We start from the raw sequence: 18851 nt of genomic DNA on the forward strand, positions 1-18851 counted from the left end.
GGGCCCAGGGCATCGTGGGGTGCACCTTGCGGAATCAGCGCCTGCCCCGCGACTGCCCCTGCACTGCCATCCGGTTGTCTCCACAGACACTGACCAAGAACACTCATCAGATGCAGCATTTTCTAAATCTAAATTTTAACAAAAATTAAATAGTTCAAAATTGTTAAGGTGGTCAAAATAGAGCATTTTGAAAAATTAACATGAAAGAATTAAATGTGGCTAAAAGGATATACCTAAATAATACAGATATATACATATTTGTGTACATACATACATACACAGATAAGGTCTTGTGCCTCTTTGAAAAAAAATCAAAGTATTTAAAAAGTCTAAGTTATTTCAAATTTACTTCAAATGCACACGTTAGATTTCATACCGTTTGAAACTGTTCTTGCATTTTGAAGATCTTTTACCATCATTCTTGATGTTAGTCTTTGGGGAAAACATAGTAGCACTATGGAAAGAAAACTCTTATTACTCTCAAACATTGAGTTCTAAGTTTCTTAACAGATTTATATTTTATAGTGAAAAAGATTTTTATATATGATGATTTTATATATAAATGCTTCATGCATCATTTTACTCATGCACCCACTGCCCTCTCAACCCAGCCGCCCACCCGTCCATGTCTCCAAACACCCGCCCTTGCCTCCACCTACCCACTCCTCTCTCCACCCACCCCTCCCTCTCTCCACCCACCCCTCCATCTTGCCATCCACCTCTCCGTGTCTCCAAACACCCCCTGTGGCTCCATCCACCCATCCGTGTCTCCATCCACCCATCCGTGTCTCCATCCACCCATCCGTGTCTCCATCCACCCATCCATGTCTCCATCCACCCATCCGTGTCTCCAAACACCCACCTGAGGCTCCACCCACCCATCCCGGCCTCCAGCCAGCCAGCCACCTCTCCTACCCACCCACAAGAGCCTTATGAGAGGCCTGAAGTGCTGCCCCAGGCACAGGAGGCTACAGAACAGACAATAAGTAAAACAAGTCTGTCTTGCCAAACAGAAAGTGGAGTAGAAAAGGGCTGAGCTCGGGGTGGAGGCTGCAGTTTTACACAGAGCAGCCTGGGACTGGGGCCTGGAGACAGCAGAGCTCTGGTGGGGGCGGCCGGGGCACAGGCAGGGTTCTTGGTGGAGGTGAGCACCAGCCAGGGACAGATCAGTATGCTCTGAGGGTAGGGCCCCAGGCAACAGGGTCCTGCTGGCTGCTATGTTAATAGCACACAAAGGTCAAGATTTGGGGTGGTAGGAGGGTGGTACGTCTGCATTTTATACGGAAAAGACAACTTTGCCTTTGAAAAATCTGGGCCACACTGAGCTTTGCTGCAGTTTCTTACAGCACCGTGCTCTTTCCTGTTTCCTCCCTGGAACAGGTTTTGAACACACTTAATTTCCACACTGCACTGTTACAGCAAAGCTGTGTTCCAAGAAACATGGGCTGTGGCCAGGCCTCAATGGGCCGCATTGCACTAAAGCACTGTCACCCTCCCTGGCCCCAAGCCCACACACTGACCTCGTCATCACCAGGACTCCGAGGCTGACCCGAGGCCCTGCACACAGTAAACACCCAATAAGTGCGCTGCTGCATCTGCTACCACTGCAGTGACCACGACATTTTGGGGTCTGACCCACCACATTCCAATTCCTATTTAAACCTGTGTCTCCCCTCTCCACGATGTGGCCCTGAAGGACATACTTCTGTCCATATTTAATCCCACATCCGTGATGCGGCCCATTCCCGCTTCCACTGCTGGCATGCGTGCACTCACTGCGGCGCCGACATGTAGCCAGACGACCTCACTGCACTGTGGAAAACCAGGGGCCGGTCCTGGACGCTGCTCCTCGCGGCTGTACCAAAGGATTTTAAAGAAGAAAAAAATGTTTGACATTACAATTTCATTATGGACATCGAAACATCCTCATCTCTTAAAACAGAAAAATTCACACAAATAGAATGAGTTTCTGACCCACAAAACTAAGAGGTTTCATACCTGAAGTCAAACCAACCAATAATAGCAAAAGATTAAGTCAAGAGGATTAGAAGTATAAGAAATTAAGACAAGTCTTTTCTCATTCTTTAAGTTACAGTAAATGGCAACATGTTTACTACTATGTATTACGAATACTTGAGGACCAGGTGCTGGGCGCAGGTCCCTCCCTGGAGGAGAGTGTGGGGAGAGCGGCCCTGCTGTACCCAGAACTCTCCCTGTGAACTCTGCCCCTGGGATGACGGACACAGAGCCACCGCAGAGCAACTCACTCTGTACATTAGTGATTGACACAGCCTCTCTACAAACAAAAGTCTCAATTATCTTAAATTAATTCAAATTTCTTTTTATGGTCTTTGTTTATCACGTGACAGGATACTAAGATAAGCTATTAACATCAGTACACTTTAATGGCAATGAAACTTCTTACCCTATTTTTAACATATTATACATACATAACATAATTTTCCACAGCACTGCCAGTTGATAAAAACTAACATCAAATGAACTTTACAAATCTCAAAATGCTTTCAGAAACACAGTTTTGCCAGAACTATTTATTTTTACATAAATTTAATATTAATATTAGGTATTATTAGGTATTATTTGACTATTCTGTACACTATTATAAAATAGCTTTAGAAAAAGGGATAATTGCATAAATTGAGCAATTCTAAAAATAGTGCTCTCTTTTTTTTTCTTTAGAGAGGGGGTCTCACTATGTGGCCCAGGCTGGCCCCAAACTCCTGGGCTCAAACGATCCTCCTGCCTTGCCTCTGGGGTAGCTGGGACTACAGGCACCACTGTGCTCAGCTTCCTCTTTGATTTTTAAATAAAAAAAACTCGGTTCTATTTTTGGTGCTATTTCAAACCTGATAACCTGAAGCATATTCCCACTAAGAACTAAGTGTCCCTGGTGAGCAGAGTATTAAATTAGCATTCCAGATGTCTCACGCTGCCAAATCGAAGTGTGAGAGGTGATCAGGAACCAGAGAGCCAGATCTCCGCCCTGGGCCTGCACATCACCTGCCTCACAGGCCCTCAGGGCAGGGTCCAGAGCGGGAAGGAAGCGGGGAGTTGAAGGGAGAAGGGGCCCCCTACAGAGCGCGGGCCCCAGAGGGAACGCTCAGAGGGAGGGAGAAACAGAAACCCAACAGGGAAACTGTTCTAGCCATAGCATCCTCTCAAGAAAATTAAAATATTGCCAACAGGAAATAATTTCAGGATAAAATAACAAAGTTATAGGCACATGAGTATACTTCATTATGAGAAAGTCTTCAAAGTTTTAGAATAAAGTTCATAAATATATAACAGCATATTATTTTTAGAAATACATTAGGCACTAAATTATAACAGTTCTTTATCTATCACATATATTCTGTTTACATTATAACTATTATGCTTTTGTAAGTAGAATAATGCCAATTTTAAGATTATAAATTACTATAAATAAAATATATTCATTAATTTTCTACATATTTTCTAAATGATCTATAAAACATCAACTTTCTTGCTACAGAAGAACTGTGATCTCTGTAATAAACCTTAGTATTTTACCTAGTTGTTCTTACTAAAGATTTTGCTCTAAAATTTAAGTATTATATTTAGTTGTGAAGCATGGTACACCATACACACTCATCCGAAATAAGATGATCCACATTAACAAAAAATGAAAAATTTCACTTCTGAGATGTGATCTCATATGTAAGAAAAAAAGCTAAAGAAACAAATAAGTTTTAAAAAGAGAGGAAATCACGTGACTTGGCCTTGGGTTGCATGCGGTGCTACGACCACACTTCCGGGACGCGGTCTGAGCCCTCGCTGTTGGACACGGCGCACAATGCAGCGCCCGCCGTTTGACATACAAAGTCTTTGAGTGGAAATACATTCAGAATTTTGAAAAATTATCTGAACAACCTACTATTATTCCAACTATTAGCAATGTTAATTAATGTTGGTTAGTCAAGTTTTTCCAAAAAATTTTAATAGAAATGTATATATACACATAAAATTCTACTGGCACCAATTAAGCAAACAATTCAAAAACATTGTTTATACTGCACAACAATGTGAAGGTTCCTAATGCCACTGAACCATACATCTAAAGATGATTACAATGGTAAATTTTATTTTATATATATTTTACAATAAAAAACAAGAAATAAATGAACTGAGGGCAGAGCAAGATGGCTGAGTATAAACCGCCAGCAATCGTCCCTCCCCACGAACACCAGATTCAACAACTATCCACGCAAGCAAGTGCCTTCAGAACCAAAACCAGGTGAGCAATCACAGTACCCGGTTTTGACATCATGCCAGGAGAGGGGCACCGAGAGGGCAGGACAGACAGTCTAGTGCTGCCCACGCCGCCCTGCCCCAGCCTGGGCAGTGCTGCTCCAGGGCCCAGGGGAGAGAGAACCTGTGTGCCGGGGAGGGAGAGTGGCGAGACTGTGGGACTTTGCATTGGAACTCAGGGCTAGCGTGGCACAGGCGAACACAGCACAGGGCAGAATTCTGCCAGTGCCTACGGAGGGAGCACTTAGCCCAACCCGGCCAGAGGGAAATCCTCCGCCCCGAAACCTGAGTTCTGGCTAGCTCCACCACCCACTCACAAAAGCAGCCCGGGGCCTGGACTAAATTCGTAAGGCAGTTGGACCACAAAGGCTGCAGTCCTTGGGCAATTCCTGCAGCTGTGCTGGGTCAGAGCCAGGGGACATGGGGTGCATGTGACCCAGGGAGACACCAGCTGTGACCAAGCCAGCGCTTGTGTCACCCCTCCCCCAACTGCAGGTAGCACGCCTCAGGGAGTCTTCTTCCACTTGGGGATAGGAAAGGGATAATTCAGATGACTTTGTTTTACAACTTGGGTACCAGCTCAGCCACAGTAAATACAGTATCAAGCAGACTCCTGAGGCCCCTGAGTCCAGGCCTTAGTCCCTGGACAGCATTTCTAGACCCACCCCGGGTGAGAAGAAAATCCACTGCCCTGAAGGGAAAGACCCAGTCCTGGCAGGATTCACCCCCTGCTGACTAAAGAGCCCTTGGGCTTTGAATAAACATCAGAGGCAGCCAGGCAGCAGTCACCACAGGCTCTGGTGAGACTGGGCTGAGTGCAGGTGTGATCTGGTGCTGGTGGCCATGAGGAAGTGCCCATGTCACTTCTCCCCCAACTCCAGCAGCCCAGCACAGAGAGCCAGGGAAGAGAGTGAAAGACTTTGCCTGGTAATCCAGGGAACTCTCCTGTGTCTTACCCAAGTCCACCAAGGCGGTACCACCAGGAATCTGCAAGAGTCACAGCATTAGTGGGCTTGGGGCACCCCCAGTGCTGATACGGCTGCAGTGCCCAGAGACTTAGACCACAACACTCAAGTCCTTCTGAATACCTGGAAAGCCTTCTTAAGAAGGACGACTTCAAACAAGCCCAGACTGTGAAGATTAAAATAAATACCTAACTTTTCAGCGCCCAGACATTGGCGAACATCCACAAGCATCAAGAACGTCCAGAAAGATGTGACCTCACCAAATGCACTAAATAAGGTACCAGTGACCGATCCTGGAGTGAGGGAGATATGTGACCTACCAGACAAAGAATTCAAACAGCTGTCCTGAAGGAGCTCAGTGAACTTCATGACAACACAGAGAAGGAATTCAGAAGCCTCTAAGAGAAATTTAACAAACAGATTGCAATAATAATAATAAAAAAAAAGCAGAAATCCTGTAGCTTAAGAATTCAATTGACAAACTGAGAAATGCATCAGAATCTCTCAACAGCAGAACTGACCAAGCAGAAGAAAGGATTAGTGAGCTTGAAGACAGGCTATTTGAAAATACACAGTCAAAAGAGAAAAAATAAGAAAGAACAATAAGAATGAAATACGCCTACAAGATCTAAAAGCTAGTCTCAAAGGGGCAAATCTAAGACTTATTGGCCTTAGAGAGGAGGTAGAGAGAGAGATTGGGGTAGAAAGTTTATTTGAAGATATAATACCACAGAAGTTTCAGGTACAAGAAGGTCGTAGAACACCAAGCAGATTTAACCCAAACAAGGCTACCTCAAGACATCTCATAATCAAGCTCCCAAAAGTCATGGATAAAGAAAAGGTCCTAAGGGAAGCAAGAAAAAAGAAAAAAATACATGTAAGGGAGCTCCAATACATCTGGCAGCAGACTTCTCAGTGGAAACCTTATAGGCCATGAGAGAGTAGCACGACATATTCAAAGCCCTGAAGGAAAAAAACCTGAACCCCAGAATATTCTATCCTGAAAAAACAGGATATTCTATCCTGCAAAAACATCAAGGAGAAATAAAGGCTTTCCCAGACAAACAAAAGCTGAGGGCATTCATCAACACCAGACCTATCCTACAGGAAATCCTAAAAGGAGTTCTTCAATCTGAAAGAAAAGGATGTTAATGAACAATAAGAAATCGTCTGAAGGTCTAAAACTCACTGGCAACAAGAAGAATACAGATACAGAATACTCTATTGCTATAATTGTGGTGTATAAACCACATATTTTCAGTGGGAAGACTAAAAGACAAACCTATCAAAAATAACTATAATAACCTTTTGAGAGATAGATAGTATAAAAAGATATGGATGGAAACAACAAAAGTTAAAAAGCAGGGGGAGATGGAGTTAAGGGTAGAATTTCTGTTAGATTTTTATTTGCTTATTTATCTGTTTGTAAGAAGAGTTGTACTATGTTTAAAATAATTGGTTATAACATGTTTTATGCAAGCCTCATGGTAACCCTAAATCAAAAAACCTACAATAGATACACAAAAAATAAAAATAAGAAATTAAAACACACTGTCAGAGAAAATCACTTTCAACAAAGGAAGACAAGAAGGAAGACCACAAAAAAAAAAAAAACCAGAAATCAAATAACAACATGGCAATAGTAAGTCATTACCTACAATAATATTAAATGTGAATGGTAAACTCTCCAATCAAAAGACATACAGTGGCTGAACGGATAAAAAAATAAGAGCCAACTATATGTTGTCTGCAAGAAACGCACTTCACCTATAAAGACACACATAGACTGAAAATAAAGGGATGGAAAAAGACATTCCAAACAAATGGAAACCAAAAAAGAGCAACAGTAGCTGTACTTCTGTCAAGAAAATAGATTTCAAGACAAAAACTGTATAAAGAGACAAGGAAGACCATTATATAATGATAAAGGGGTCAATTTAGCAAGAGGACATAACAACTCTAAATATCTATGCACCCATCACCGGAGCACCCAGATATGTAAAGCAAATATTATCAGAGCTAAAGATAGAGACAGACCCCGATGCAATAACAGTTGCAGAGCTCAACACTCCACTTGCAGCCTTGGACAGGTCACCCAGACAGAAAATCAACAAGGAAACACCGAACTTAACCTGCACTACAGACCAAACGGACCTAATAGATATTTACAGAACGTTTCATCCAATAGCTGCAGAATACAAGTTCTTCTCGGCTCATGGATCATACTCAAGGACAGACTAGATGTTAGGCCACAAAACAAGTCTTAAAAATTCAAAAAAAATCAAATCGTACCACGTATTTTCTCTGACCGCAATGGAATAAAACTACAAATCAATAACAAGAGGAACACTGGAAAATATACACACATGCGGAAATTGAACAATATGCTCCTGGACGAGCTGGGTCACCAGGGCACAGGACAATCCTCAGAAGTGTGAACCGTCACGACTGCGCCGGAGAAAAGCAAAGGCAGAGCAGACCGGGAACAAGCAGGGACTGCAGGAGTAACCAGAACCTCCCAACAGAGAAAATCCGGGCAGAAGGCCTCAGGCTGAATTCCACCAAGCATTCAAAGAAAAATCAAAACCAACATTTCTGGAACTTTTCTGAGGAACGGAGGTAGCGGGAGCACTTCCAAACACCTTTGTGACGTTACCTCAATACCTGGGCCCAAAAAAGACACCACAAGGAAAGAAAACTACAGGCCGATTTCTTGGATGAAAATTGATGTAAAAACCCTCAATAAAATATTAGCAAATGGACCCAGCAACACAACAGAAAGGTTATATACATCGTGGGATTTATCCCAGACACGTAAGGCTGGTTTTATACTCAAAATGAACCATATACTTAATTTAAAAATTTTATACCAACTATTCCAGGTACAGAAACAGAGAAAATTCTCCCAGCTCGCTCTGTGGTGCATACACCTTCAGAAAGAAACCAAACTCATCAAGTTCCTCGGAAATAAATCACTCGAGAACATGAATCAAAAACATCATACACAAAATAGCAGCAAAGAGATAAATACAAATTGGATTTGATGCAGCAAAACACAATTACACATAAAAAATAAACATCTCATTTTTAATCAGGGAAATGCAAATAAAATTACAAGAAATGTTGTGCAAAAGTCCTGCAGTCGGACAATACCCAGGGTTGGCCTTGTGTTGTGCTGATGGTGCCCAATGGCATTGCTGACACCAGAAAAGGCCTAGAGACAGAACAAAATCCATCAATATTAAATGAATTGTGGGTAAACTGTGCATTCAGACAGCGGAATGCTGCGTAGCAGCTGAAATAAATCTCAAACCTGCCATGGAAAAGGCAAATCACAAAGGAATGCACAAAAGAAAGAATGTTACTCTATTTATAAACAGTCCCAGAACGGACAACTTTCCACAATACACCCTAAGGAAGGACCATAGGTGTCGAGACTGTGGGAGGGAGAGGAGAGACCACTGTGGTGGAGGAAAGGGTCGGAGTCGAGACCAGGAGGGCCTACGCGGCCCCCGGACACTCTGCAACCACCTTCAGACTGGCAGGTATGTTCTGTCTTCTCTGCTCCACGTATGTGTTGCAGCTTAAGATGCTTTTTCCTTTTTTCTTCCCAAAATATTAAGGGGGTACAAGTGCTTTTGTTACATGGATTCCTTGTACAATGCTGAAGTCAAGGATTTCAGTGTGCCGGTCACCAGACTAGTGTTCTTTGTACATGACAAGTAAGTTTTTACTTTTTCAACAGCAAATAATTAACACTTTCTTAAGACATTGCAAGTTTCGTTATTCAGTGAGGAAACACGTCAGAAAGGCCATTCCCAGCAGAAGGGACTACAAGTCTGCTACGTCCACACATGGCGTGAAGAGCCCTGGCTGCTCCTGAGCAGGTTCACTCTCACAGCCCTGGAGCTGCTTCTGCAGCTGGTGGCGGGGCAGGACACACAGCAGGAGGAGATCGGCACTTAACTCCGACAGGGAGTATTTTGGGGATAGAAGGTAGGAGGGGTGGGGCTGGTTGGAAACCCCCGCTGAAGCTGGGGCTCCCACTGCAGCCCAAAACTCTGCTCTGGGTTTGGGGTCACCCATCAGAACTGCCCCCGCCACGCTCACATTGATGTGCAAAAGCCCCTCCACCCCAGCGCCCAGTGACTGTAGCACTTTTCACCATCATTTTAACGTGATTTGTTCCATCGGCTCAGAGCCTAAAATGGTTTTGGCAGGCAAATCTATGTTGAGGCCCAGCTAACTGGATATTTCACCATCATTCGAAGAATCGTTTGTTGGAGCTGGTTTTTGTGAGATGCGGAAAGTACAGGTCCCGCGTCAGTCTTCTGTCGGGAAAGGCAACCCCTGACTGCTGTCATCGCCATCAGAGCAGGTTTGTGAACAGTGATCCACGCCAACCTCTCCACTGGCATGTAAGCTCCGTCAGAGGGCAGGAATCTGTCCACTCGGCTTAAAACTGCACCTTACTGAGAACGGCGCCTGGCGCCTAAGAAAGGGCCGGACAACTGGCCGAGCGCATGGACCCGTGCGCGAGGTAATGTGGCGCGATGCACAAGAGCCTTGTCGGAGACGGCGGCTGAGATTCGAAATGAAGACATCGTCACAGCGAAGAAGATGAGTTTGTAGGACTTAGTGACCAACAAATGTAGGTGATGAGAGAGGAAAGAGGGAGCAAGGATGACCCCGAGACTCCCAGGAGTAGACAAAAGCGCTCCACGCCCAGACGGTGGAGGGAGAGACACAGGCCAAAAGAAGAAAGGGGATATGAAGAGAAGTACTGAAATTTCCCCAAGTCTGAATTCCAGCAAGTAACTGAAACTCGGGTCCTCCAAAAATGAGGACAAAAATAGACCTTCTGGCTGTCACTCAGGAGAAAAGTCTATCCTTGTGGCATCGTCCAAGCCTGAGCAGTGCGTGGGAAGCTGCCCACGGAGAGTCCTAGGGGAGGACAGGAAGAAAGCCCCCTGCAGGGTGCGGCTGGCCAAGAGAGGGAGACAGCGAGTGAGAGAGGGAGACAACTAAGTGGCCAGAAGACCAGGCCCCCCGAGCTTCAGAAGCAGAGGGAGAGGTCCAGACAGGACACACTGCGTGACCAGACTGTCGTGAGGGGAGATGATGCTCACCAGTCCTGAAGGTGAGAGCTCAGCCCTCTCGCACCCCAGATCACTCCAGGAGTACGGCCGGTTTCAACCCCACCGTAAGTGGAGAAGAGCAAATGAGACCCCGGAAGAGGAGGAGAAGATGGTTAGAGCACGACTTCACAGTGTGGCGGAGAGGGACCCCGAGGTCAGGACGCCGACCACAGCCCCGTCCCGGGCACAGGAGAGGCCAGGTCAGGGCCCAGAGGGCAGGATTCCTGCTAGAGCAGAGGGACCCTTCCCCAAAGGCAAGGAACACACAGGGAGGCATCTACGAAGCAGAATTTCAAATTTTAAATTAGGTCCAGTAAGAGGTTTGACAAGACTGATTAAGAATTTAAGTTGGTCACTGAGGGGAAAAAGTATTATAATTATCAATGAGTCTTGTAATGAAATAAACGGAACACAATGAAGTCTACCATCTTCAAATGCAAGTTAATTTTAAGATTATTTCTTTGAAAAAAGCAACACGCGGATTTCTTTGACTGCTGTTTAGAACAAACCAATGAAAAGATATTTTTGAGACAATCAGGAATAATTTATTTTGGCCTGGCTACTACAAGATACCAAAAGTCACTGTTAGTTTTGACATGATGTCACTGTGGCCAGGCAAGAATGTGGAGTTTCAGAAACACATGCTAAGTACATTGGAGTAAAATAACACGGTGTTGGAGATTCACTTTAAAATTCTCCCGCAGACAAAAAGGGAAAAATTCACTACGACGATAAATCACCAGAGGGTCCACTAGGTGCCACCACTGCCCTAGCCACCAGAGCCAGCGGTCCGTGTCCACACGTTTCTGAATTCCCAGAAACTGTGCCTGATTCAGGAAAAGAGACATCTGGCACCTTCCCTCCCGCAGACGACACATAATGGATGTGTGGAAGAGAAGGAGCGAAGGAGGGGAGAAGTGAGGAGTTTACATTCTCACCGATGAGCCCACAGAGCAGCATGACAGTGCTGACGGCCATGAGAACCGCTCACTCTTGTGTTTTTATGTATCAGGGCGTGTCATACTGACCGGATCGTTTCTGACTGGCAGGTTTAGTACTTTTTTTCTCATCAATTCCAAAATACAGTGGAGAGGTTGGTAGCACACAGGAGCTAAAATAAAAATAAAACCATGCTATGAGAGCAAACAACTGCATGATAAAATTATTTCAATGAAACATAGTTTCAGGACAGTTATAAATGATTAACTGATACAGATATATACACACAATACTTAGAAATGAAAACTAGCAAGCTAATTCTTGTAGAAAAATAATATATTTTTAATAAAAGTGTCATTTTATAATTTACATTCTATCCTGAAATAAAATAATGTTTCATGTTAAAATAAATGTTTTAGTTTTATTTAACTATGGAAGCCATGGCATGAAAAATAGTTTCTTTCAAACAAGGTTAGTATATTTGAGAGTTTACTAAACTTTACTTTTCATTGTTAACATAAAAAGGAATCTGAAATGCTGTTAACTCTCTCTCTCTCTCTCTCTCTCTCACATACACACAGGAGCGCGCGCAGCCCATGCGGACTCTACCTGGCCAGCACCGAGAGACACTGCCTCGCACCGGGGCTCCGCTGAGACGCGAGCAGCAGGGCCGGGTTGATTTCTAGCACGGCGATCTTCTTCCCAAACATGGACGTGAGCAGGCACAGCGCCTACAGGGGTAGGGCCTGGACATCATTAACAGTGCCGCTGGGTAAAGAGATCACAAAAGTGCATCCGAAGTGCTAATCGCTAAACCTGCTGTTTTTACACTAACAGTTTTATTATTTGACGGGTGTTAGTAGTCGCATCATACTGTGTAATTCACAAAAATTTCACATATAAAATCTCACTGGGCAAGAAATTATAATACCATGCTGCGGAAAGTAGGTATAAATCAAAAGCACAGATGCACGTTTCACAGAACATGAATGTGGAAAACGTTTTATGACTAACCTTACGATTAACAGTTTTGCTCATCACGATGCACGATCCAGCGACATGAATGCTGAGGCCCCCAAAATCTTCACGTTCCGCAAGGATAAAGAAACAGTGTTGAAGGGGCACGTAAAGGGAACCACGAACTCACTGAGCCACTCATTCCACCTATTTGAATGCCCAGGACACCCCAGGCACCGCGTTGGCGGCTGGGGACACAACGCGGGATGAGGCTCAGGCTAGCAGAGCACTGGAGCTCCAACGCGGACACGCTGTCAAAGCCATGGTAGTGCCGGGAAGAGGGGACGGAGTCTGCAAGGGGAGCCACGCCTGGACCAAGCTAGTGACAGGTGAGCCGAGTCTCAAGGAGCAGTGGAAGTGGCCGCCAAAGGCACCAAGACAGGGGACAAAAGGAGAGCAACTTCCCAGGAGGCGAGGGGGGCCTGGGCTGAGCTGCGGAGTCTCTACTGCATCCTAGAAGCAATGGAAGCCACAGAAAGATGAAAGCGCAGGAGTGCTGGGATCAAATCTGCATGTAGGAGCAGGGCCCAGGGATTCGATTGCAGAGGGAAGGAGTGGAAGGTGTCCCAACAGTCCCATGTTGCTAGTGGTGACAGAAACTGTGGGAGGGAGGCAGGGTGGACAGAGGCCTCCACTCAGCTTCACGCGCCTTCAGCCTGAGCGACGAGGTTCCAGGTGCGCAGCGTCAGGCGCAGCAGGAGTTAGTGTTGACAGAAGCCTCACTGGGGCCTCACAGGTGAGGCGAGCGGGCAGGTGACGGCCGAGCACCCCCAAGGCAGGGAAGAGCAGAACTGACAGGGCGCTGATGACCTCAATGCCTCTGTTGCTGATGATTACAGGAATTGTAGCCTCAAATTCAAATGACGAGGCTTTTTCTACACTTATCAGTCAAAGGAGAATATTAAACTTACCCAAAATTTATATCAAAGAGTACTTGAACTTATGCTTACCCTTGTAATGTAAAACAGCTTCCAATTCAAAGCTTGCCAAGTTAAATACGAATAAACCAGCTGAGCTTCCAATCCACAGGCAGTTAGTATTCTCAGCAGAAAGACTAATTTTAAAAGAAAAGGAAAAAATACTACTCTTATTCCTTCCGGTTCCTTCCACAGTGCTTCACTTAGCATTGCTGCGAATTCTCTGCACGAGTGCTGGCAAGTGCATGCGTCTGTGGGTCACTCAAAGGTGTCTCTGTGCTAGAGCAGTCGGCTGCTCCTTAAAATTGCACTTTGGCTGGGCTGGTATTAAAACCCGTGCTGGGTTTCCTAGGCATCCACTGTCTACTGAAGACAGGTAACTCAGCTCTGACCCGCGTGGTTGGTATTTTCTTCCGAGGGTACAGAAGAGGTTGGTGCCTGCGTCCTTACAGGCCACAGCTCATGTGAGTGTCTGTGTGCCAGCTGCGATACCGGCGTAGTCACTGCACCTGGAGCTGACACCAGCTGCCTGCGTCTGTAGACGAGGAAACAGCTAAGTGGCCCCCAGTAGCAAAGTTAATAAGGAAGCACAGTTGTGGTTGTCGTTCCTGATAAACAAATGAATAAGCCTCATTCTGGCTGCTAGAACTGGACTCAGAGAAGGCCCTCCCAACCAGAATTTTCTCTCCAGCCCTTCCCTCTCTGGGCCCCACCTCCAGCCTGAGTCAGCTGGAGCCACACACCGGGCTGGTTCTTGGCATCCACCAGCACAGTTCACACTGGCCCCAGTCACTGCAAAAAGGATCAACCGTGTGGCTCTCTGCTTACCCTCCGACGGCTCCCACTGCTCTAGAGGGACGTGGAGGGATTGATGTGCCCAGGTCCCCTGACCAGCCAAGGGAACAAGCCAAGCTCTGCTCCTGCACCTGCCCCCTCCCCGTGGCTGGCGCCCAGCAGGGAATGCTCACCAGGCCAAGGCCACTCTCGGCCAGGCTGCCCCCCGCGCACCTGCCACCCATATCTGAGCAGGCAAAAGGCTCCTCTGAGGTAAACTCATAACCCAGGGCTTCTGAAGATTCGGGGGTGGGGGTGAACACATTTATGATATATTCCTCAGTCACAGTTAAACAGCACCTCTTTATGTTGCCAAATAGTTATTATGTTTCTACTGAGCACAGAAATAAATAAAATCCATTTGGAGTTCATTCCAAACGTGTGACACATGGCGCACATGGGGAAGGGACGTTGAGGACTGTGATCACGCTGCCCTTGCTGAGGAAGCCCTGCGGCAGCGGTGCAGACCCCCGGGACTCTGTGAGCAAAGCCAAACATAGTCTGATTCCTTTGATTAAAGATACTTAAATATAATTGACCAAGTTTACCAACCACAAGACTTAAAATGTAGGATCCTAAGAACACTTACAGTTAGTAATAATCAAAGAGACAAAGATAATTTGGTTTTATTTTAATCATTTGGTAAAAAGAAAACCTAATGTTCACTTAAGGAATTAAGAAGTTCTCTTCATATAGCTTTTGCCCAGTTCCCCACACTCACAATTCACACTCAGAGTCCGGGATGAGAGAAAGGTCACAGGGCCCGAGTGTCAGCACAGGAAACGCGGCGTCGGCCCTTTCCTGCTCCAGTCCGTGTGTAGAGGGCAGATGACTCTCGTCTAGAGAACGGAATTATCGACAATCTGAGCAGTGACATTTAAATCTGTCAATGAAATTTGAGGGCTCCCGGCTGACACGCTGAGATGCGGTAAACATGTGTTGCTAAAACAAATCACGGGTCAAGGAAAGCCCTGGAAACACATCCCGTGTGACGTGGTTTATCAGACGCGGAATCTCAGCATGGAACCCAAGGCAGTGGGGGAGAGAAGACCGTCAATTCAAAGCGCCAACCCCACAGTTCCTGAAACGGGTCCGAGATTCGCTTCAGTAATAAGGATTTATAAAAGAAATAATGAAAAACAAGGCTTAAAGCATTAGGAAAAAATATGTATATTGAATAAAGGTAATTTGAGACCTAATAAAAAAAGAAACAGTTGAAAGTCATACACAAAATAACAAAAACTAAAATAATGACAACAACATAGGGATAAACGTGTGCAGCTGCAAAGACACACTGGCCAACACGCAAAGTTCAACATAGGCTCTTAAGGAGGAGAGTCAGTAACCAAATTAAAAAATAAAGCCAACAAGCTCCTTCTGTGTCAGTAGCAGAGACAGCAAGGCATCTGGGACGGGGCTGGAATGCAGATAGATGTAGATATGCAGAAGCACCTCTGGGCAGCAGGAGAGACCAGGCGGGGCGGGCGGCTCTGTGCCTCGTGGTGTCCCGTGTGCTCAGTGTGGACAGGCCCAGGACGGCAGGAGGGCCTGCAAACCCTGGACCCCAGCCCCAGTACAACCACCGAGGCAGCTGCTCTCCAAGGACTGAAGCCCTGACACACAGCAAATGCCTTCCCCGGTGCTAGTCTTCCTCCTCCCTCTCACCTGTGGCCCTCCAGAGCCTCCGTAGCTATCTGAGGCCATGACCCTGGGCTCTTCCCAAATAGGGAACTTTCTCCTCCACCCTCGCCCTCCACTCTGCCCAGATGCCCACAGAGTCCAGAGCCCCACGAATGCTGAGGGTCAGGCGACATACCTGGCTGGCGGCACAGCCCAGCCCTCACCCTCCTAGCAGAGAAGCTTGTTCTCCTCTTCCTCAGGTCCACGCAGGCCACACGCCGGTAGTGGTGTCTCTCAGCCAAACTGAAGACCCAAAGCTACAGAAGTGAACACAGGCAGACACAGCTTCCGGCTCACGATGAGACAGTGAAACCCAACGAGAAAGATGAGCTGAGTGCAGACAGGTCACAAGGCATGGGTCACTCTTGGTCACGTAGAGAACCAACTGCACAGTTCTTCGTTGCTCTTTAACCCCCATGCTTGGACCCTTCCCTTCTGCCGACACCCGCAGCCAGAGGAGGATTCTGGTGCCAGGTGCAGGCAGAACACAAGCCAACAGGATCCCTGCCCCAGGGACCTCCCACGGCACAGTCTTCCCAAAGCCATCAACACACCTGACACACCACTGAGTGACAAGACACAACTTTGTCAAAAAGTAAGTGATCTTAATTTCCAAAAATACAACTTTTTCAAAGTATATCAACAGCAACTTTATCCAGGTGTTGTGAGGTAAACTCAAAATGCTCACCTAAAAAAAACCTTTAGAAAAAGACTAATTTAAGTATCTTCAAGTTTTTCAAAAATGTATAAAGCTGACACTAGTGGTGACATGAGTGGCCTCAGCCCGGGCTGCCCGCGAGGATCACGTGCAGAGCTGTGCAGAGGAAGGTGGTGGCCCCTTTGCACACCAGGGTCTTGGACTATGTTAAAAGCCCCGCACCGATGCTGACACACAGAAGGTTACAGGACCAGCACACTGAGGTGGGCTGCTTTCTTCAAATCACAAGAAAATACAAAGTAATAGGAAATCAAAGACCTTTTGTGCGCATGTTCACTTATACTAATGTTCGCAAATTGGAATTTAACATGTGGCTCCCTCACCTGGCCATCGGCACAGCCGGTCACAAGCTGCCTACTCTCTGGGTCGATGAATAAACTGAGAAGAGGATATGCTGTTAAAAGGAACATAAGAATATTTATCTTGAAGCATCGGGTATCATGTAAGCTGAGAATTAGAATTTGTTTTATGATATTTATTTTAGTCAAGTTTATACTATTCCAAAACAATTTCTTCATCAAAAAGTAAAAAATGTAAGAGAATACAAATCTTGAAACCTCCACAAGGATGATGGAAGCCAGGAAAGTAATGTCAAAAGTAAAGCCCTGGTGGCCGGTAGTGAGTCCTGACATCACATCCACCTGCCCAACAGAAAGCCTGGTGTGCTCACACCACGCCCCTGCACCATCACCTCCACAACCTGGGACGTGACAGTGGCAATAGAGTGACTCCTAAGCCAGCCAGAAATAATAACATTATGGATTTAGTGATGAAAACAGCAATTAAATGGATGTCTTGTTTTCTAAAAATTCGTTGCCAAGAATGTCATTTCATTTAAAACTTACTCTAAACTGTCAAGAATTTGGAAAGATAAATGGATATTAAAAATACTGTATGTTTTAAATAAACTATAAAAGGCATCAAAGATCAAGTGTACAATTGTTCTTGACAGTCAAATAATAATCTCACATAATTTGTTTCAGAAAAATATTTCCAACATCCTTCCAAGAAATGTGATTTATCCCTGAGATAAAGCAATATATTCAAGTTGCTAAAATACCAGTCTGCACAGAGATAAATTAACTCAGAAGGAATGTTAAATCTTTGATAAAATATAATAATCACTCTACCAAGTCACTAAGGTATCTGTGTATTCTTTGAGGGGCATTTTCATGTTCCTCATCTTAAGCAAGAACTATCTTATTCTAATTTCCTCTTGTCCCAGGAAAAGAGAATGCGTACACAAGAGGAGCAAAATAAATGCTAGGAAACCTGTCCCACGGATGTGAGGGAGACAGATAGGAGTGGCAGGTGAGGTAGCTCCGGGGCATCACTCGTGACACCCCCTCTGCTCCAAGGCCAGCACCAAAGAAATCTCTTAACACTGCTGAACATATCGTATGACCCTGCGTCTGTGGTCAGGGACTGGTTTCCTTTACTCTGACGGAGGTGCGCAGCTGCCTTGATTCACGAGCGGCACAAGTGCATGATGCCGGACCATGGAGTGGGATGTGCCGCCGGCGCCTAACCACAGGTTGGATCGCAGAGAGATCCCGCCCCACACGTGCCTTAGTGCTGGGCTTTGTTTGCATGGGCCGCCGCGGGCTGGCTGTGCCCTGCGGTGGTCAGACATTTCATCTGAGAGAAGAAAGGCTAAGATTCCAAGCATATGTTTAATTTTAAGTTAAAAACTTCAAGGACACTACGTGTTAAATGAATCATTTTAACACGTGGATGGAGGACCGCTGAGTGGGACTGTCTGCGCCAGACCCGCCTGCGCGGCACAGCTCGGAGTCAGGGAACAGCAACAACATACTAGCAGGATGCGGTTATGCACAGCCTGTTTCCAGGAAATATGAACAACGTTTAAATTTACCTGTTAACACGGATGAAGTGTATATTAACGATCCCGTACAACAGTCCCAGACCTTTGGAGAAACGTAAGATTCTTCAGAAGAGGTAAAAATGGTGCCAGTATTGCAAAAGCTCAAACCTTTGTTAGTTCAAACTAACAATTCTACCTAATATATATTAATCAATGTACATGATTATCTAAAACAGAAGATAATACAACAAGCATATATGATGAAACTGTAGAACACAATAAAAGATGTCATAATCATTTAGAAAAAAAACTTAACACTTCCAAAAATAACCACCTATGGATTTGAAAAAATTGGAAAAAACAAAAATAAGACAAAGTTAGAAACACTTCCTAGGCATGTATTCAACACTCTCAAGCTAGAAATGTAAATTAAATTGCTGCAGTCCACACCCGGACCCGCAGGTGCTCACGCACGTGGCAGGCCCACGCCCTGACCCGCAGGTGCGCACTCACGTGGCAGGCCCACGC

The 18851-nt window shown here is 45.5% G+C and overlaps 1 protein-coding gene across 1 annotated transcript in view; it reads right to left on the bottom strand.

Moving 5' to 3' along the window:
• The window catches only part of LOC105826783 (WD repeat-containing protein 27-like), a gene marked incomplete at its 5' end in the record, with an annotated part of 65520 nt that extends 47029 nt beyond the window's left edge, over positions 1-18491 (bottom strand). Inside the window, 10 exons of the mRNA XM_012664815.1 lie at positions 377-454; positions 1777-1855; positions 11422-11504; positions 11942-12063; positions 12347-12414; positions 13300-13403; positions 14822-14939; positions 15917-16037; positions 16822-16892; positions 18375-18491. Of these exons, the coding sequence (XP_012520269.1) occupies positions 377-454; positions 1777-1855; positions 11422-11504; positions 11942-12063; positions 12347-12414; positions 13300-13403; positions 14822-14939; positions 15917-16037; positions 16822-16892; positions 18375-18491 (961 nt within the window). The remainder of the gene's footprint in view (positions 1-376; positions 455-1776; positions 1856-11421; positions 11505-11941; positions 12064-12346; positions 12415-13299; positions 13404-14821; positions 14940-15916; positions 16038-16821; positions 16893-18374) is intronic.
• Between the last annotated feature and the right edge of the window lie 360 nt (positions 18492-18851).

Source organism: Propithecus coquereli, unplaced genomic scaffold (assembly GCF_000956105.1).
Source record: "Propithecus coquereli isolate 6110/MARCELLA unplaced genomic scaffold, Pcoq_1.0 Scaffold914, whole genome shotgun sequence".
Classification (NCBI taxonomy): domain Eukaryota; kingdom Metazoa; phylum Chordata; class Mammalia; order Primates; family Indriidae; genus Propithecus; species Propithecus coquereli.